We start from the raw sequence: 21,784 nt of genomic DNA, 5'->3' as shown, positions 1-21,784 counted from the left end.
CTAATCTATCCATAGATAGCAATAACCGAGGAATTGGAAGCTTGTTAGTAGATTTTCTCTCCGCCATCACGCTTCATGCAATCTCCAGGCGAACTTCAGGCGTGGCGTGTGCATGTGATATTAACGTGCGCGAGTGAGGGGGGATCTGTGGCGTGTGCACGACCTGTGATTGACAGTCAGATCTCACACCCCCCTGCGCTGATTGGACCTGATGAAGCGGGAGCGCTGGATTTTTGCAAAACAAATAACACGCTCCAGGTGGAGTTAGAAGCTCGGGTTTTTTCTAAAACCACCTTATTTATGTTGTTCTGTCGGATTATAGTGTCGATTACACTGAACATGATAAAAAAAATGTTGCCGACGGCAGCTTTAAAGTAGTAGTTGCGTATCTGTCAATGGAGGGACAGAAAGCTCACATTTCATCAAAAAGATCTTCATTTGTGTTCAGAAGATGAACGAAAGCCTTATGGGTTTGGAACGACATGAGAGGGGAGTAATAATGACAGAATTTTCATATTTGGGTAAACTATCCCTTTAATAAATAAGGCTCCAAAACTACTTGCCTAACACATATACATTTAAAATATTATTAAAGACAAGTCAACACAGTCAGTAATAAAAATAAAAACAATAATCAAATTATAAGCAATAATGCAAATAAATACAATAGAAAAAACATGAAATAATCAGTGCTTTTCAGGTTTTCTGGTGGGTCTAAACAATGATTTTCATGTAAAGAAATTGAATTAAGTCATCAAATATAAAATAACTCAGCATAGTCTTCACTGTAGAAATTAAAAATAAATGATTCCTTTTTAAAATTACAAACATTCAAGAGCAGTGAGTGTTTTTTTTTTTTTGTCCTTTTTTATTAACATTAAAAACAGCAGCAGGTTTAAGAGTCACTTTAAGAGCTGCACAGATCCAATATACTGATACACATGCGTGTCTTACAAGTGTTATTTCTCCAAAATTTACGTTCACTTAAGACGTAACAGACCATGAACCGTAACAAACTCGCCAATATGGGCATTTTGATAATTTTGTTTGAATATGTCCGTTTAAATGCAAGGAGATGAAAAGAGAACTCAATTCAGTATTTGCGTGCTGACTGAGGTGCGGGTTTTATGGGTGGGTTTCTGAAAAATATCGATATTCGATACCATTTTTGATCCCATGGGGAAAACGGCCATATATACAACCAAACAGTCATTTTCTATTATCTCATCATTTTGTGATAATTTGGGTAAATTTGTTGTAATAGCTTACACACAGAAAAGGGAGGCTTTATTTGAATCTTTAAATTTACACAAGAAAGACAAGTAAACAGTCAGTAATAAAATAAGAACAAAATAACAAATTGCAAACGATAGCACAAATAAATGCAATGGAATAAAGAGACAAATGAAATTAACATGGCTTTAAGTTTTTCAGGTGTGTCTAACAGTAGTTTTCAGGTAAGAAATACTACTACTACAAAAAAAAAATAATACTAAAGTAATCAAATGTAACAATTAAATGCAGATTAATTCTTACAATTAAAGTTACAAAAGTTAATCAGTCAAGAGCAGCGAGAGATTTTCTCTTTGTCTTTTGTTCTTTTGATTAACATGGCAGATGCAGCAGGAATATTAGGTTGCTGTCACTTTAAGAGCGTATGCACGGATCTAATATACTGTTACACAACATTAGACTATTTACGTTCCAAAACTGACTGTTTTTATTTAGCAAAATTGCCATTTTGACATCATTTTGTATGTAATTGACCGTTTAAGTGCAATAAGCCATGAAATGCAAGTCAAATTTGGCACTCGCAAACTTTTTGAGAGGCCGTTTGAGAGCGCCACTTACATAGATCAGTGGTGTGCGCACTTTTAGTGTGAGTGCGAAACTTGTGGGAATTACAAAAAATATGCGCAATACAAGCATTCAACTTGAGTGAATGAGACGAGTGAGTGTGTGTAAGTGTCCCTTTTCCCTTTTTTTTGTAAGTGTCCCTTTTCTGTGTGTAAGCTATTACATCAAAATTGCCCAAATTATCACAAAATGATGAGATAATAGAAAATGATCTGTACGGTGATATATATGGCCGTTTTCCCCGTGGGATCAAAAATGGTATCGAATATCGATATTTTTCAGAAACCCACCCATAAAACCCGCATCTCAGTTCCTCGCAAATACACAGGAAGCGGGTGTGTGTCAGTTCGCCGTCTGAGAGGAGAGGGAGCAAGAAGAGCAGTTTGGTACCGGTGTATCGATGCTGCAGAAAAGGAGTATTGGAACAGTTTCAGATTTTTCCGTATCAATACATATTGATTGAAATATCGATATTTTTTACAAAACCAGGCCCAAACGACGTTTACGCTGACCCTGAGCCTTCAGGCAGTCCTTATTGTCAAGTTCTGATAATAGTTGTCTTTTTTATTATGTTAACATCAGAATGACAGAATTACATGTATTCATTCAAAGAGATACACATGCAAATAAATAATTAACCTTTGTTGCTCTTGATTTGACTTTTAATAAATCACTGTTTTTTGTTGTTTTTTTGTAGATCTGATGGAGGTGAAAGAGGAAAGTGAAGAACTGAATGTAGTGGAGGAGTGTCAGAAACCTCTGAGTCTTTCAACCGGAGGAGAATCTACAAATCACTCAGAGACTGAAGAAAAGGTCTCAAGAAAAATAACTCGAAGAACAAAAGCCAAAAAGTATTTCGCATGCCGTCACTGTGAAAAGAGTTTTGAAGTAAAGAAACGCCTTAATAGTCATAAAATGATTCACCCTGTAGAAACGCTTTTCACTTGCCCGCAGTGTGGAAGGAGTTTCACAGATAGAAACAGACTTCAGAGACACTTCAGAGTTCATACTGGAGAGAAGCCGTACACCTGTCCTCAATGTGGAAAGAGTTTCACACAAAAAGTACACCTCATCAGACACATTAGATTTCACACTGGAGAGAAACCGTATCCATGCACTCAGTGTGGAAAGAGTTTCACGCATCAACTCTCAGAGTTCATCTCAGCGTTCATACTGGAGAAAGACCATTTAACTGTGATCAGTGTGGCAACATTTTTATTTCTTCAACAAATCTTAAATGCCACCTTAACACTCATGCAGATAAGAGGCCTTATGTGTGTTCGTATTGTGGCAAGAGTTTTTCATGGGTAGAATCGTTTAGACGACATGAGAAAACACATACCGGTGAGAAAGATCATGTGTGTTTGGAGTGTGGAAAGACCTTTGCAACAGCTTCCCAATTAAAAAGGCACCAAATAATTCATACAGGAGAAAGACCTTACATTTGCTAATATTGTGACAAGAGTTTCACTCAGTTTGGAAACCTGAAATTACATGAGCGAGTTCGTACTGGAGAGAAGATGGGTAAGGGTTCATATGAACAACCACTGTCCAAAGATGTCACAGCGATGAAATTTACATAAGTAAAATACAGGTTTTTAGTTTGTAATTTGTTGTCAAACAAAGTAATGTCGAATGAAATGTAAAGATGAGAATACTGAAATCTGTGCACTATGGCAACTACATTTAACTCTGTGGGATTTTTTAGACCAGAAACAAAAGTAACAAAAAACAAATGAATGAGAAAATGATGTTCCCCAATCAGCCTTTTGTCTGCATGAAAAGGTATCAATTTAATTTAGTCTTTGACTGTCATTAAGCTGAGGCTTTGTGTTTAGGTTTTTATTTTGTACTAATGTTATGTGAAACGTGTGTGTGTGTGCAGATAGAATAAGATGGCAATAAAATGAACGTTTCACTGACAATCTGAGTCCATTATAGCATTTAGTCAAATGTTTTAACTTGTTCATATACAGAGGCAGGGACAGTTATATAAAATAGATTAAAAATGGTGACCCTGCAGTTTGTCTCGTAAAATGTGCAAATTTACAGAAGATCTAAGAATGAATGAGGTGAAAACAGTGATTGGTTGTTAAATTCAGTATGAAACTGAAGTTGCAATAGTTGACATACATTTGAGAACTTGATGTATTTCTGAGTGAAACGGCTTCTTGAACAAGAAAATATGTAGTGGGACTTTATATTTCCCGTAGGGAATTGATTGAGTTGTGGTTTGACAATAAACACTTTTTGTTATACTGGTTGAAACTCTCTTCACATCCTGATAGCAATCAATAATTCCTCCTTTATTTTGCTACTATATGCCAACAACAACAGTGTAATAGTAGTAGCTCTGTACTTTGTTGTGTAAAAGGTCTTCAAACAGTGAAACAGTGCGCTTCAATGCAGTTGTGGCTTTGTAAACTATAAAGCGCCTCCTGGAGGAAAACAAGCGAGTAGCGTCTGCTGGTCAATGCACACGGTAGGTGTTTACGACAGTTGAGAGCGCGTTTGGGGCAGATGAGACGAGATGAGAGCTAGAGAACGAGGAAGGTAAACAATAATAACTACAAGAACCGATACTTTAAATGATTAACGCTTTAAATGATGCGTAACTAAACGAAACAAAACCCCTTTGTCTTGAACAGATGCCCACCTTTTACAAACATTCGCGTTCAACTGTGTGAATTTTTTGTTTTGTCTAACTTTGTGTTTACACGTTAGCTAGTTGGTTTTAGTGCCTCGATATCTGAGCAATTTCTATTCTATTCCATTCCATTTTGCAGTGTCTGCTATTTTACCAACTGAATTGATTGTATAAAGGCAATGTTTCATTGGTAAATGCTATGAGTTTCATTCATTCATTCATTCATTGATTCACTGTATTTATACAATTTATCAAAAACTTTGAATGTCCTCATTTGTCATTATTAAATGTATTTTATTTTGAGTTATGTAACTAAATTCACTTCTGGAACTAATGAATTTATTGGGTTACACTTTAAGAAGCCCTTAGGGTTTGCTGCTTATAATTATGAGCCACATTGAGATCAACATATCTTTGGGATTGAACCATAATGGGCCTTTAAAATAAAGATACCAAAATAAAAGTTTGATAGGAACTAGAAACTAAATGGATATTAAAAGATTGTTAATACTTTATGAGTTACAGGCATGTAAACTTGGGGCATAAAACACAAGAAGTGCCTTTTCTTATTTTTGAACCGTCACTGTTGGATTATAATGCAATAAAGATTGCTAAAGTCAACAGATTTTACCAATAGACCTACCATTCTCTGTATAAAAATAAAATTATGATGCTGCCATCTTTCTAAAGTCATTTTTACCCTTCTGTAATTTGGCTCCAAATCTCAGATGAAAATTGTCATTTTGACCCCCTTTACAAAACAGTGGATTACTCAGTAAATATACATTCATTACATTTAATAGTTTGGCTTTCTACTTTATGTATTTCTTTCACCAGCAAAAAAAAGATCAAAATCAAAAAATGTAGCCGGGGACCTCTGGTTGACACGAAATGACCCAGATAAAACTATGGAAATACAAAATAAAGGAATCAATAAAACTGAAACACTAAACATGTAAATTAGTTTTATAAACATCAATTTATTTTTATTTTTTACTTCAGCAGGTCACAGCGACAGGATATCATTCATTAGTGACTTTCAGCCAAAACAATTCAGTATATGCTGGTAATATCCCATCATCCTACAAGAGAAGAACAAAGTAGTAACAACTGCAATCTGCCTGACATATAATGGTAAAGATGGAGTTTATTAAAGAGGAGATTGAAGACATGAGTGATCCAGAACCATCCAGAATAAAACATGAAGATACTGAGGAACAAAAAGGTTAGTGTCCATTATTGATTCTTAATTTTTATCGCTTTGGGGAAATAATGAGCAATATACTATAGTAAATGAAAAAGAAATGCATCTAAATGATCATAACCTTGTATAGCAGTTGTCAAAGACATTTTGATTGCTTTAACAAGAGAATGACAGAACTAAACTTTGCCACATCAAAGTGCTTGAATTCTTGATAATCACAGATACCTGTTGCTTTCCGCTTGTAGAAGGTTATATAACCCAAAAATGAAAATTCTGTTGTACTGTCTCCATGTTTACCATATTTTGATGCAGTCTATGTATGTGACTTTGATTATATACTGAACAAAATTATAAACACAACACTTGTTTTTGCCTCCATTTTTCATGAGCTGAACTCAAAGATCTAATACTTTTTCTATGTACAAAAAAGGCCTATTTCTCTCAAATATTGTTCACAAATCTGTCTAAATCTGTGTTAGTGAGCACTTCACAGTCAGGTTGAGACCCCGATGAGGACGACGAGCATGCAGATGAGCTTCCCTGAGACGGTTTCTGACAGTTTGTGCAGAAATTCTCTGGTTATGCAAACTGATTGTTGCAGCAGCTGTCCGGGTGGCTGGTCTCAGACGATCTTGGAGGTGAAGATGCTGGATGTAGAGGTCCTGGGCTGGTGAGGTTACACGTGGTCTTCTGTTGTGAGATGCTGGATGTAGAGGTCCTGGGCTGGTGAGGTTACACGTGGTCTTCTGTTGTGAGGCCGGATGTACTGCCAAATTCTCTGAAACGCCTTTGGAGACGGCTTATGGTAGAGAAATGAACATTCAATTCACGGGCAATGGCTCTGGTGGACATTCCTGCAGTCAGCATGCCAATTGCATGCTCCCTCAAAACTTGTGACATCTGTGGCATTGTGCTGTGTGATAAAACTGCACATTTTAGAGTGGCCTTTTATTGTGGCCAGCCTAAGGCACACCTGTGCAATAATCATGCTGTCTAATCAGCATCTTGATATGCCACACCTGTGAGGTGGATGGATTTTCTCGGCAAAGGAGAAGTGCGCACTAACACAGATTTAGACAGATTTGTGAACAATATTTGAGAGAAATTGGCCTTTTGTGTACATAGAAAAAGTCTTAGATCTTTGAGTTCAGCTCATGAAAAATGGGGGCAAAACCAAAAGTGTTGGATTTTTAATTTTGTTCAGTTTATGTCTATATAACCCTAAATTAAACCTGTTACGGATATAAAGCGATTGTATCTCTTGATTCATGGATCGATATAGTTTTGTTTTATGGCATCTTTTTGACCTCTTTGGGTTGCAATGGAGGTACAGAAACCTCTCAGGTTTCAATTAAATATCTTTGTTTTTTCAAAGATAAACAAAAGTCTTATGGGTTCGAAACGACATGAAGGTGAGCGATTGATGACAGTATTTTAACTTTTGAGTGAACTATCCCTTTGAATTAGGGTTTACTTGAATTTTTAACTGATTCTAACTACTTAATATGTTTATTTTAGACTGGATGGAAGCGATGGAGAAAAGACACAAACTGAATGAAGTGGAGGAGAAATGTGATGTGAAAACTCAAGGAGCAAAAGCAAAAAAGCGGCACACCTGCTCACAGTGTGGAAAGAGTTTCAGACAAAAAGGAAACCTTAACACACACATGAGAGTTCATACTGGAGAGAAACCGTATACATGCACTCAGTGTGGAAAGAGTTTTTCTCAAGTGTCAAGTCTCAATAATCATCTGCTCCGTCACTCTGGAGAAAAACCATTTAACTGTGATCAGTGTGGTAAAAAGTTTAATTCGCCTTCAGATCTAAAAAAACACCTGAAAGTTCATTCAGATGAGAGGCCTTATGTGTGTTCTCTCTGTGGAAAGAGTTTTTCACGACTGGAAGGTTTTAAACAGCACCAAAAAATGCACAATGAAGTGAGAGATCATGTGTGTTGTGAATGTGGGAAGAGCTTTACTACACCTACTCAACTGAAACGGCACCAACGAATTCATACTGGAGAAAGACCTTACAAGTGCTCAGTTTGTGACAAGAGATTCAATGTGTCTGGAAACCTGAAAGTGCACGAGCAACTTCATACTGGAGAGCAGCTTTACCACTGTACTCTGTGTGGAGTGAGTTTCAAATCTTCCAGAGGTCTCTGTAATCATCTGCGCATTCACTCTGGAGAAAAGCCATTTAAGTGTGATCAGTGTGGTAAAGATTTTAGATCATCATCACCTCTGAAAAAAGTTAATTCAGATGAGAGGCCTCACTTTTGTACTTTCTGTGGAAAGAGTTTTTCATGGCTGAACAGTTTTAAACTTCACCAGAAAACAGATAATGGAGTGAGAGATCATGTGTGCTTTGACTGTGGGAAGAGCTTTACTAAAGCTGGTCAACTAAATCGGCACCTACGAATTCATAATGGAGAAAAACCTTACAAGTGCTCATATTGTGACAAGAGTTTCGCTCAGTCTGGAAACCTGAAATCACACGAGCGAGTTCATACTGGAGAGAAGCCGTACCAGTGCACTCAGTGTGAGAAGAGTTTCACCCAATCAACGACTTTAAGGATTCATATTAAAAATCATTGTCATGTGTCAAATTGAGCAAATGTTATTCTCAGATCTAATCATTTGAGATTCAGTATATTAAAGGGATACTTCAGGATTTAGCATTAAGCTTTGTATTAGTAGAAAACCTGTAGTATTTTCGAATTTCCGTGCTTTCTACCCTCATATCCCCCTGAGATGAGAGATAAATGTATTTTTTGTCTGGAAAAAATCCTCCGATGACGCAAAAATCGTCATTTTGCATCATCGGAGAATTGTTTGGCCAGAGGCTAAAGACTACAGCCAGTAGGAGGGGCTGTCCCGCATGTTTTCAACCCGCCCATAGAGGGAGGGATCTCACTCACAGAATGTACACATAGTATCAGCCGTCTTTCTTTGGAAGCTAAGCTAACAGGCTCTTGTTCTGTGGAGAAAGCTGAGTAGTAGGGGGTTACCATCCTCTTTTTCCCGGATATGTCCGGCCGTCGAGATCGTCCAAAATGTCCGGGATTCGGCTTTTGCTTTCTGCAGTCGCCATTCAGTGTTTACATGCACACCTTTTGTTTCAATCTAACTGAATTCATTCCGATTGGTGAATCTGAATGTAGTGTTTACATGAACGCTAAACAAGTGATCGGTTGATGTGCGTTTTAACATTGCTAAGAAAATTCCCGCTCCTCCGTGAGAGATACGAGACCGGTGCGTCTCATTAATCACGCCACCGGCCTCGCGCCGTTCTCCCACGCCTCTCACCCTCGTCCTGCTCGCCACAGTAAACATTGTGAATGGCGACTGTAGAACGCAAAAGCCGAATCCCAGACATTTTGGGTTATCTCGAAATCCCTGGCAAACTCGTCAGAGTCTCACTAGTAGCCTAGCCTTGTTGTTTTAAACTGCGCTCTCTTACCGGTAGGCGTGGCTTGGGAGTGGCCTCCTAGGGCAGCGAAGGAAGTGCATGCTGGGAGTTGTCTTTCATCCACATAAGCCAAAAATACATTTTCTGGCTTTTCTCAGTCTAGAAAGCTCCAAATTCAAAAATAATTTCACATTTCTTCTACATAAATGACCTATTTTAAATACACATTCATCTTTGCAGAGGTGAAGTATCCCTTTAATTAATTATTTTCAGTTAAATGAGTAGTTAAACTATCGTTGCTGTGAAATACCAGAAGATTTGTAAAGGTGTTTCTTTCTTGGAGAGTGGCAAAAGTGTGTGATCACTTTAATCTTTTATCCTTTGATTGAACCATTGAAGTGCCAAAATTAAATGATACCGGAAAGAAATTTAACAAAATGAAAAGATTTGAGCTTTTAACTTCAATATGGAGTTTTTGAAACATGTGTTTTTTCGTAGATATAGTTACCTACACATTTCTCTTCAATTATAGCCTCTGTGTAATAACAATAAATAAAATGACCATTTCACTGACAACATCTGTTTTTGTGTGATTGAGGAAAGTGTTATTCCTTTATAATATTGTAGTCAGTTTTATTTCACAAGGGAAGATCTTGTTGTTCATCTCAGCCTATTGTGTCGACACCAATAAAACTTAATGCTTAGTGCTTGATGTGCCAATTTTCAGACATCACTATAATGAATGAGGTGAAAACTTTTGGAATAAGACAAAGAGGTTTTTCAACAGTCTTGAGACGAGACTCTGGGTCTCAATCAGCTTCGTCCTGAATCAGTCGTGTACACAAATTCGGTCACTGGAAAGGACAGTAAAGACCCTGACTACACATTTTAGCCCTGATGAAGGCCTGTGTGCCGAAACCGATTTTGACCTCTCTTCTAGGGATAGTTCACCCACAAATAACAACTTTGTCATAATTTACTCACCCTCATGTTGTTCAAAACCTGTATGAGTTTCTTTCTTGAGTTGAACACAAAAGAAGATATTTTGAAGAATGTTGGTAATCAAATAGTTGACGGTAGTCATTGACTTCCATAGTATTTCTTCTTACTTCAGAAGTCAATGGGTGCCGTCAACTGTTTGATTACCGACATTCTTCAAAATATCTTCTTTTGTGTTCAACAGAACAAAGAAACTCATGGTTTGAAATGACTTGAGTGTGAAGTGATGACAAAATGTTCATTTTTGGGTGAACTTTAAGAACTTCTGTTAAGGGAACATGAAGAGTTCAGATGCAAAAGCCTCTAAGTGCCATCTGAAATTTTCTTCTAGAATGATCATTTTTATCAAGCTTGTATATTTAAATTCAGTAATTTCACTTAAATGGCAATGAAAATTACCTATTAATTGTCATTTAAGTGAAATTACTGAACTTAAATATACAAGCTTGATAAAAATGATCATTCTAGAAGAAAATTTCAGATGGCACTTAGAGGCTTTTGCATCTGAACTCTTCATATGCTCCCTGGTTTTCACAATGCATTGTGGGACTTTTTAATGTTTCCGTGCGTTTTGAATTGGATTTTGCGATCGAGACAGCTCTTAAAATGGCTGATTCCCAGTTCAGGGCCCTGACTAGTGAACTAGGGAGATGATTGAGAAACTCTTGAATGGAAAGACTTAAACATATGCATGAATGTTTTGCTCTTTCATTTATTACATTATTACTTTATTATTACATTTAATTGTGGTGTTTTTTCACCTTTGGTATTTATTTGTTTTTGCTTTGTTGTAAATAGCACTACAGTTTTCCCCATTATGATTAATATGCCCATATCTTGTGTAAACGACATAGTCCAGACATCTAAAAATGTAATATATATATGGTGACAGACAAGTCATTCTGCTTAGTTTCTCTTTAGTTCCATTTCAAATAAGAATTTATTATAAAATGAACAAATACACTTTAATATAAACGTATATTAACAATGAACAAATACACTATAATATTAACATTTATTAACACACTTTTTAAACCACAAAATAACAAGCAAATTATATTTGAAGAGTTCAGATGCAAAAGCTGATCATCAAATGATATTTTTTATAAAGCTTGTGTATTTAAGTTAAGTAATTTCAGTTAAATGACAATTAATAGGTAATTTGCATTGCCATTTAAATGAAATTATTGAACTTAAATATACAAGCTTGATAAAAATGATAATTCTAGAAGAAAATTTCAGATGGCACTTAGAGGCTTTTGCATCTGAACTCTTCATTTACTGTATATGATTAAAAGAAAAACATCATTCTCTTTCACACACATTAACTCTTTTTCACTCTCTTTAATACTAAATAATTTCCTTTTGCAAATGTCAAGTTACCTTTAAATATATAGCGTTATATAGGCTACAGTAAAGACTGTTTCAAAGCCGCTTTACAGGGATAAACAGGAAAATGATCAATGATGCAAACAGTTCAATTCTCCTTAAAGCTGCTCTTAAAAGAAAATAATGTCATTATTCAGCTTGAAGTCATGCTGAAGTGATTCAGTTTTGTTCAATGACTGTAAAGTTCATCAATTATAGAAAAAGAAGAAGTTAATTTCTACTATTAAGCAGCTCTGGAGAAAACCGTGATGTCATCGTCCAGCTCAGTTCAGTTCAGTTCTCATACAATAGTGTCAGTATTCAGTCAGATCAATAATATTAAAGGGATAGTTCACTTTGAAATTCATTTTTGGTATGTTTTAGCTTACCTCAAGGGCATCCAAGATGTAGGTGTCTTTTTTTCCGCAGTAGTTTCAATTTTGATATTTTTAGGTCAAACCGTTCTTGTCTGTCAGTCATATAATGCAGACGGTCATTATCTCAAAACACAAGCACAGAGTCCAAATTAAAACAATTCCCCATCGTCCAAATGAAACAATTCCCCATCATAAGTACACATTGATGGCCTAAGACACGAAACGAGCGGTTTGTGTGAGAAAACGAACAGTATTTATCAACAAACCGCTCGTTTCGTGTCTTAGGCCATCAATGTGTACTTACGATGGGGAATTGTTTAATTTGGACGATGGGGAATTGTTTTAATTTGGACTCTGTGCTTGTGTTTTGAGATAATGACCGTCTGCATTATATGACTGACAGACAAGAACGGTTTGACCTAAAAATATCAAAATTGAAACTACTGCGGAAAAAAAGACACCTACATCTTGGATGCCCTTGGGGTAAGCTAAAACATACCAAAAATGAATTTCAAAGTGAACTATCCCTTTAAGAATATTAAGTATCCCCAACTAAGCAAGCCAGAGGTGACAGTGGCAAGAACCCAAACTCCATCAGGTGACAGAACGAAAAAAAAAAAAATAACAGAAAAAAAAAAACAGGCTCAGTCCAGGGGCCAGTTCTCCTCTAGCCAAACAACAAACATGGTGTGGTTATGATTCCAGGCTGATTGTGGACTGATATCATTCAGAGAATTTCATTCAGCTCCTTTCGCTTGAAGATTGGAAAAGAGGAAGGTAAAAGAGTAGCAAAACTCGAGAGCATATAGATGTGGATTTGAGAAGTTGTACGATAAATATTCATACTTAATATTTACTCAAATTTACACTCACAATTCCAATGTGAAAACCTGTAAATTAAAAATCTGAATTTGAATGTTGAGATTTGAACTCGCAGACAATAGTCACAAACCTGTAGGCTATTCTGAATTTGAAGTTGCAGACAATTAGTCACAAATGTGTAAAATGCATCGCACATGAAAATTTTGCAGAACGGGTGATTGCATAATCTAATCTAAACTCTTTCTATCTGTTATCCTCAGTTTGAAACGCTGAGAATAACTAATCTAACGTAAAGACACAGTTCATTTGTCGGCTACAGCTGGTGCACTGACAATATAGTTTTATAGGCTATTATTTATATACAAATAAATCTGTGAAATACTTATAGATCAATAAATGTTCATTTAATATCTATATATCCCATGTGTGGGTAAATTGCTAGGAATATCCAATAGATGGCAGCAATACGCTAAAGATTTTTCAGGTTTGCTTTACAAATGGAGGTTGCCAAGTCCGCGGTTTTACCGATGGTTTTGCTTAGCATTTTCGCTAGTTCTGGCAACCCTAACAAATCCAAAGGAACAACAAACCTGGAAGCGTAGCGCGAGACACGAGTGCTGTAAATCTGACCAGTTCAAGCTAAAACTGACGCCAGATGCCGTTTATTTACAGTCTGGATGTGAGAGATGTTCCCAGTTTGTAGTTTGGCATTAATCTGCTCCAGAATTGATGTAAGTACTACGATATAAAACGTAGCCTATCACGTGCTCTGGTTTAGAATTGTCTATAAAACCATACAAAAAGCCCCTGTATTCTAACATAGATGGATATTTCAATGTAATTTAAGTATTTTCTAAATTCATTAAGTTCTTTTCAAATTTGCCAGATCTGGTCCTGTGGGCGACTGTATGATCACAACTCACACAACAATTCACCAATAAATACTGGGAATATTCCCATCATCCTACAAGAGAAGGACAAACTCCAGGAGTAGCAGCTGAAATCTGTGTGACTGTTAAAGATGGAGTTTATTAAAGAGGAGATTGAAGACATGACTGATCCAGAACCATCCAGAATAAAACATGAAGATACTGAGGAACAAATAGGTTGGTGTCCATTCTTGATTCTTCATTATTTAAGCTTGGTAACATATCATTTTCCCTATCAGTAATTTAAATAGATTTAGTGGCTGTAAAATAATGCACAATGTAAGGGTGATAAATAATGTCTAAATGATCTTAACCTTGAATAATAGCAATTGTCATTAACATTTTGATTACATTAATAAGCAAATGACAGAGGTATCCTTTGCACACAACAAATATCTGGTACATTATACAGATGCTGATCTCTAATGCTTTCTGCTAATAAATCAGGTTTACATGAATTTTCACATTTATTCTCCATAAACTTATTCTGAATTAATGTTTATTTCAGACCAGATGGAAACGATGGAGCGAAGACACAAACTGAATGAAGTGGATGAAAAACATTGTAACTTAAAAACTAAAGCCAAAAAGCTGCACGTCTGCTCTCAGTGTGGAAAGAGTTACACATATATATTTGGACTCAAAAAACATCTGTGTTTTCCCTCTGGAGAGAAACCATTCAACTGTGATCAGTGTGGAAAAGATTTGAGTTCATCATCAAATCTAAAACAACACCTGAAACTTCATTCAGGTGAGAAGCCTTATGTGTGTTCTCTCTGTGGAAAGAGTTTTACAAGGCTGAATCATTGTAAACAGCACCAGAAAACACATAATGAAGTGAGAGATCATGTGTGTTGTGACTGTGGGAAGAGCTTTACTAGAGCTGACACTCTGAAACGGCACCGACGAATTCATACTGGAGAAAAACCTTTCAAGTGCTCATATTGTGACAAGAGTTTCACTCAGTCTGGAGCCCTGAAAGCACACGAGCGAGTTCATACTGAAGAAAAGCCGTACAAATGTACTCAGTGTGAGAAGAGTTACAAAAGTAAACTTGTTCTCGATAATCATCTGCGTGTTCACACTGGAGAAAAGCCATTTAACTGTGATCAGTGTGGTAAAGGTTTTAATGTATCCTCAAGTTTAAAAGAACACCTGAAAAAACATACAAATGAGAGGCATTATGTGTGTTCTTTTTGTGGAAAGAGTTTTACATGGCTGAACTCTCTTAAACAGCACCAGAAAATACACACCGGTGAGAGAGATCATGTGTGTCGTGACTGTGGGAAGAGCTTTATTAGAGCTTCTAGTCTGAGACTGCATCAAAGAATTCATACTGGAGAAAAACCTTACAAGTGCTCATATTGTGACAGGAGTTTCAATCACTCTTGGTCTCTGAAAGTACATGAGCGAGTTCATACTGGAGAAAGACCTTACAAGTGCTCAAATTGTAACAAGAGCTTCGCTCAGTCTGCACACCTGAAAGAACATAATAAGCGAGTTCATACTGGAGAAAAGCGCTGTACTCAGTGTGGAGAGATCTTTCTGTTTGCATCAAGCCTTCTTATTCATATACAAAAATATCATGATATGTTGTAACTTTATAAATACACAATTTAATTTAGTTTTTGAATTTGTTGAAATGCTCTGAGAGCCAAAAAGACTTATGAGTTGAAGGTTCATACAAGTATGAACAATGAAGTACCAAACCTTCAGTTCACCAGATTTGGTGGATGTAGTTAGAAAATATATAGAAACTGTAAAAAAAAATGAAACAATAAACAAACTGAGAAATAAAATTGTTTTCTTTATTTACATGATTAAAAAGATTCCAGTAAAATAGCTGCAGTAAATTGTATGTATTCAATGAAAAATTCCCAAAAAATTAAATGTAAGCATCTGTAAGTATTATGATGTCTCTTCTTTTGTATGTTACTCTGTTATACGTATATATAAACGTATAGACTTAACATTCAAAAGAAGACAACATATTAAGGATGCAAAGGGTAAAGGTGCAACCATGTCTAACAGAAAGACAACCCTAATTTTAACAGGGTGAATGTGACTAGACTGTCAAAGCCATTTTTACGATTACAACGTGTTATTTACATTACCAGTGATTTGCTTTAGAATGTGCGGCCCCTTTAAGAAGTCATGACGTCGCGCGCATTGACTGAGCATGCGCAGAAGAGAGTATTTCAAACAACGTTGTTGAATGTTGATAACTCTTTTACGACCATGAATGAAAAGACGATTGCAGAATGTTTTCGCCGGATGCCGTATATTTCCAGTCTGGATGTGAGCGATGTTTCATCCAGAATAAAACAAGAAGATACTGAGGAACAAACAGGTTGGTGTCCATTCTTGATTCTTTGTTGTTGATTGCTTTGGAAACATATCTGTATCACTGATAAACGATACAGAAATGCATCTAAATGCTCATAATCATGTATGGAAGTTGTCAAAATCAAACACATTTTAATTGTAGAACTAAACTTTGCCACAACAAAGATCTGATACTTGAAAATCACACAGACGGATTCCTGATCTCTTGTTTTCTGCTAAGTTCAAATCTTAATTTTTTCAATTGGCCTAATTTAATTTCAGTTTATTAAATTTGATCAATTGTTGCAACATTCTGTTCACATGGGCTCAGTCACAAATAATATGGTGAGCCAATGGAAAAGTGTAGTTTACCAAACCTGTTGCTGGTCCAGTTAAACATTTTAAATTGTAGTAACAATTGTATTTCTCACTGTCCCAAAATAGAAATGTATTTAAATTTAGGAAAAAGCAATGATGGTTCTAAATGATATCATTGAGGCGCTTGATAGAGGCCATTATTGTGTTTCACTTTTTATTTGATTTGTCCAAGGCTTTCGACACAGTTGATTTCAGTATACTGAAAACTAGACTGAGACTAACTGGATTGTCAAATCATACAATTTCTTGGTTTGAAAGCTATTTATTGGACAGGACACAGTGTGTGCGAATGAAAGGCCATTCATCCGCACCTTTAAAGATTATGAGGGGTGTTCCTCAGGGGTCGGTTCTGGGGCCTTTACTTTTTATCATTTATATGAATAATCTTGATCTCAATATGAGTAATGTCAATTTTCAATTGTTTGCCAATGACACCGTGATTTATTGTAGTGCAACCAAATTACACCAAGCTTTGTCTTTGTGTGCTTTTGATGTTGTGCAACAAAGGCTTTGTGACCTAAACCTGACTTTGAACGAGACCAAAACTAAAGTAATGTTATTTTCACGATCAAAGAAACAAGTTGGCAAATCAACTATCACTTAAACCCTTACAGGGTACTATAATAGAGGTTGTGACAGAATATAAACATCTCGTTTTTTTTATATTTGATGATTCCTTATCTTTTAAATCCCATGTTAATCAATTAAGGACTAAATTAAAATAAAGCTGGGATTTTATTATAGAAATAAATCATGTTTTTCATTTGAGACTAGTTTCGGACACTTTTATGCCAGTCATTAATTATGGGGATATTTCGTATAGGAATCGGCAACTACTAGGCCTAAACGTTTAAGCTCTTTCCCTACATTGTATAATTGTGCACTTAGGTTTACTAAATTGTAAATGCAATACTCATCACTGTGATCTGTACAACAGAGTTGTTTGGTCGTCATTATCAATACGCAGATGTAAACAATTGGTACCTGTTTAATTATAAATCAATTTTGGGTTTATTGCCTCCATATCTTTCCCAACACAAACCTGTGGGAGTTTATTCTTTGCGCTCACAGGATTTGTACACCCTCTCCGTTCCACTCGCCTGAAATTAATTTGGAAAACAAGCTTTTCGATATGCGGCACTAAAAACTTGCAAAAGAAAATAAAAACTATAATATTAATATTAATAATATTAATGACAGAAGTTCCCTGCATCACAGAAGTTATTTAATCATATAATGAGAATGAGACTTGTCAGTCGATGTAGATTTTGCTTTATCGTTTATTTTGTGGTATGTATGTAAATAAATATCCAGCTTCTTCTGCTTAAAGTTACTGACACAAGCGATAAAAAAAAATTAATGGATGAATAATAAAATCCCGAGCATGGCGTGTTTGATATTAAAAGGCAATATCTATAGACACTGTCTTTAGCGGTCACATATCAAACAAATTACATCTCAGAAGTCGATCAAACATTATTTTAGACATGTATGACATGAGGTACAACAAATTCCTTGTGTGTTTGCACACACTTGGTGAATAAATCTCTTTCTGATTCTGGAAATAAAACTAAAGGCTACCATCAGATACTTATGTGGTAACCGGAAAAACACGACCATGAAACCAATGGCTTTCGCGCAGGAGGAACCTTTTCATAGTTCCTAGAACCATTTGCGGAAGGTCCCGTTTTTTGACGCGTTCGCGCCGCAGGAACTAGGAACGATTTTAGTTCTAGGAACTACATTTGGACGAACTAATTTAGCTCCTACTTCAGAGTCGGGTCGAAACCAACACTATAGGAACTATCAGTGACGTTAATATACGCTAGGGCTGCACTCTTAAAACAGATGTGTTAAAAACAACACAACCTGTGTTATATCTTAACACACCTGTGTGTCTAGTTAAGGACAACACATTTTGTGTTACTTTTAACTCAACCAGTGTGTTATTGTTCTTAACACAGGGAGTGTGTTAAAATATTTAACACACTAATGTGTCCTAAATCACACAATTTGTGTCATAGATGTGCTATTTGTGACCAGTTAAAATGAACGCAAAACAAAAAGTATATATTTTTTTAAATGTATTTATTAAATCTTAACTGCTACATTTTCACAACGTCAACATTCACATGTCATTTGAATTTCATAAAGACATTTTTAAACAATTTTATATCTTGGATTTACAAAAAGGTTTTCTTTGTAGGAAATCATGTGAAGAGGTTTTACATCAGCAGCATTGCTCAAATCAATCACTTTGTACTCATTTGTTCTTTGGACTGCATAAGCATACAAGTGTGGGTGAAAGTACATTTGTGATAGAACTCTAAGAAAAACTAAAACAATTAGTTTTTCACATTGTGGAACTATGTGTAAAACTTCATCAAAGAGACGCTCTTCTCTTAAGTCACAGTTTAAAGCAAGTACACAACCAGTCTGAAAAGTCTGACCGAATACACCAACAGAGTGAGAAACATGAACAGTGCTACATGTGTCAAGTTCATAGCCAAAGTCTCTCATGTTTTCAACAAACAGAACACTTTTTTCCAAAGATCCAACCATGACTGGAAAAACATTTGGGACAGTAATTTTTTCTGTTAATGGACTTCCCAGTTTCCAATGAAACATAGTCTGAACCTGACTCTTGTAGGCTAATGTCTTACTTATATTTACAAAATTGCATACAACTTGTGCTTGTCTTTTTAGAGGACCATGCTTTCCCTCAAATCTCATGCACTAAAATTTAGACAGTGGGCCAAATTTTAGCATCATTCGCCAGTAATGAGTCATAAAATGATGCTTTGGTATTAGTGATTTGTTTGGATATAGAGTCTTAAACAAATGATGGTGATCAATAACTAGCTGCTTTAAAAATACAGCTAATCCTTTGGTGACAACTGGTGCAAAAATGATACTACAAATTTCTTTAAGGAGAAGGAACAATTTCCAGTGACTATCACCTTCACTTATAAAATTTCCAATCAGGAAAGGCAAAAAAAGGATGAGACACCACATTTGACTGGCATTTTGCTTAATGGGGTTCTCTGATGTTCTTAAATTATGAATGGCACTAGGCTTGTTTTTCTCGTTTGTCACACCATAGTCAAAGCTAATCATTCGGTCATTCAACTGATCTAAAGTGAAAAGTTTTTGCTCCTAGATGAAATGTTGTAACATTAGTTTGATCTCGAGTGGAGCCACACCCTCTAAAATGTCATGCATAATGTCAACACAGACATTATCAGTAATATGAAAGTACTCTAGAGAGTTTAGGCAAGAGTCTGCTTTTATGTCTGTTAAACTAGGATTTTTAAGCATGACATGTTCATTGTAATTAACTTCATTGCGCAACTCCAAACAATCGTCATCAAATATACCCTGCATCTCATGTTTGTCAATTAGACACAAATGACAGAATTTGTTGGCTGCAAAACTCTCCAAATACCCTCCAAGTGAATTGGTGGCCAGATTATCAGCAGTAAATAAGCATATTGTGCCAAATAACACTGAACTTTGGCCATTTATCTGAACTTCTAACCCTCTAGTTTCAAGAAATTTAATATCATCCAACAATGGCTCAAATATTTTGTTGAAACCATAAACTTCTTTGTCAATGGAATTAAAAAGCAAACATAAGTGGATGTTTTCAAGAGACGAGTTAAATCTAGCAGGTAAATTCCTCAAACAAAAATAAACTGCTCCCATTTTGTGAACTTTGGTTTTAGAGCCTAAAGGATTTGTTGTTTCAAAATCATCAAAATAAAGTTGAATTTGTAAAGCTTGAGGAAATCTACTGTACAATTTGTGATTTTTAAAATGTGAGCCATCACAGTAGTCACGTAATTTACCATCACTTTCGGTTGAATCCACAAAGAGCTTTTGCATTTGTTCATTGTCAAAAAGAAACTTCAGGGTATCAATAATAGAGATGTACTGACATGTATCTGCTATTAACACTTGAGTTAATTTACCATGCTTTCTTGCAGTGTCACCTCTGTTTCCAAGGAAGATTTCTGTTTGCTTGATAAAAGAGTGGTTTTCAGCAAAATACTTGGTCATTTTGTAGGGGGTATCAACTTCCTCAAACATATTTCGTCCTCTTTCAAAATCTTTCATCAAGGTCTGCAATTCATCATTGGGTATAGAGTAACGATTAAGCAGAGATGTGGTTCTCTCTTGCAAACAGTCCAGGGTTTCACAGAGTAGTTCTTTTGTGCATGTGATGCTTCTTTGCACATCGGTCAGGGTACAATTTGAAGAGGAGTACATTTTTGCAACAAATGCTGCTGCACAGCTTTGGTAGTCAGAAGTGCTGCAGTTACTGGAGCCATCAAAATTAGTATCTAGAACATCAACAGCAGCAGAGCAAGATGCAGCTGAGAAGTTCTCACTCATGCTAGTGTCAGAGTCTTGTTCTAGATGTACTGGGTTTGCAGCTTGAGCATGGTCTCTATTTAGATGTTTAGCATAAGAATTGAAGTTATGGTATGTTCGTTGACAGTTGTTTTGACTACAAACAATTGTATAATCCTGTCCATCAGAAAGTGCATGGACATGCCTAAGATGACTTAAAAGTTTCCGGATGTCTTTTGAAGTAGATTTTTTGCACTTCGGACATATATACATGGTGGTAGAATTTAGGAAAGTGCTTGAAGCTTTGAAATAAGCTCCACAACTTTGGATCTCTTCCCACCAGAGAAAGGAATGTCATACACATTTTCAAAGAAATTAAAGACGGATGTGAGTTGGACAGGATATTCTACATTGCAAACCCAATACATTTTAAACAGCTTGTCGATGGCACACGGCAGACTGTTATCCTCAAGTGGAATGGTGACTTTGTCATTCTCGGCCACAATGATGTATTGCGCTGTAGAACTTGGGGCTCCCAAGCAGACAATGTGGGGTTGTGTCTGGGAATTATCCAGGAGGCTGCAGATGCTGGTTCCAGCCTGTAAAAATAAAAGTACATTTAATAAAAATCCATTTTTTGCAACAGGAATACCGCAAAAGGAATTGCAAAAGTCAAAGCGCTAGGATTTGAACTTGTACTGCCAGATCTGAGAGGTTGTAAGTGCCGACTTGACATTGTGCTAGCCTGACTACGTCAGACTTCCTACTTCCGCTAATTTCATTTCGCTCCTGTAGTCAGTCTGAGATAGCAGCCTATCTTTCAGTTTTCCACCGGCCTGAAAACAGCCGGGCCAATCAACGAACAGAGGGCGGGCTGAGAGCCGTGACGTAGACGCTGATTGTACCGTGGATGCATAGATTTACTTCACATAATCTCCAAAAGTCATTCACAGCCATGTTCACTCCGGTATTTCGCTCGATGGTTTAGTTTTTGCATCATACATGCGTTTACAGTGGAAGTTAGATGCGGCTGAGCATGCGCATAACACACGCCATAACCAAACGTTATGTGATTGGCTTACGGGTAACCAATGATTTTAAACTTCAGACAAGC

At 36.3% G+C, this 21,784-nt stretch overlaps 2 protein-coding genes across 9 annotated transcripts in view; both read left to right on the top strand.

The window, feature by feature from the left end:
* The window catches only part of LOC309506317 (uncharacterized protein), a 37,896-nt gene that overhangs the window by 2,677 nt on the left and 13,435 nt on the right, over positions 1-21,784 (top strand). For 2 of the 7 annotated variants that reach the window (XR_014208696.1, XR_014208697.1), the window contains exon 3: positions 2,555-4,115. The exons of 2 other annotated variants lie outside the window; for them this stretch is intronic. Coding sequence is in view for 2 of the 5 variants with exons in the window: in XM_082180140.1 (XP_082036266.1) it covers positions 15,769-15,964 (196 nt within the window). In the remaining 3 variants the exon portion in view is untranslated. Of the gene's footprint in view, positions 1-2,554; positions 4,116-12,871; positions 13,417-13,571; positions 13,792-14,122; positions 15,965-21,784 lie in introns of those variants that run through there. 3 more of the 7 variants (XM_082180140.1, XR_014208695.1, XM_082180141.1) reach the window with 3 other exon arrangements.
* Positions 4,364-9,695, top strand: LOC309506820 (uncharacterized protein). 2 transcript variants are annotated; one of them, XM_082180768.1, is made up of 4 exons: positions 4,364-4,410; positions 5,507-5,729; positions 7,084-7,120; positions 7,227-9,695. In XM_082180768.1, exons 2-4 carry the CDS (start codon positions 5,706-5,708, stop codon positions 8,318-8,320), a joined length of 1,155 nt encoding a protein of 384 aa, XP_082036894.1. In that variant the 5' UTR covers positions 4,364-4,410; positions 5,507-5,705; the 3' UTR covers positions 8,321-9,695. The 2 variants fall into 2 exon arrangements, with proteins under 2 accessions (XP_082036894.1, XP_082036893.1); XM_082180767.1 differs by lacking the exon at positions 7,084-7,120.

This window comes from Leuciscus leuciscus, assembly GCF_965113295.1.
Source record: "Leuciscus leuciscus genome assembly, chromosome: 9".
Taxonomy (NCBI): domain Eukaryota; kingdom Metazoa; phylum Chordata; class Actinopteri; order Cypriniformes; family Leuciscidae; genus Leuciscus; species Leuciscus leuciscus.
Note: the sequence above shows the minus strand (reverse complement) of the source record. Positions and strands in the feature narration are given on the sequence as shown.

What these genes read in the sequence shown, in the direction of transcription:
- LOC309506820 (XM_082180767.1), top strand. Translation starts at nt 5,636, where the DNA reads ATGGTAAAGATGGAGTTTATTAAAGAGGAGATTGAAGACATGAGTGAT. An exon ending in AGATACTGAGGAACAAAAAG is followed by an intron (nt 5,730 to 7,226) that starts GTTAGTGTCCAT and finishes TGTTTATTTTAG; the next exon opens with ACTGGATGGAAGCGATGGAG.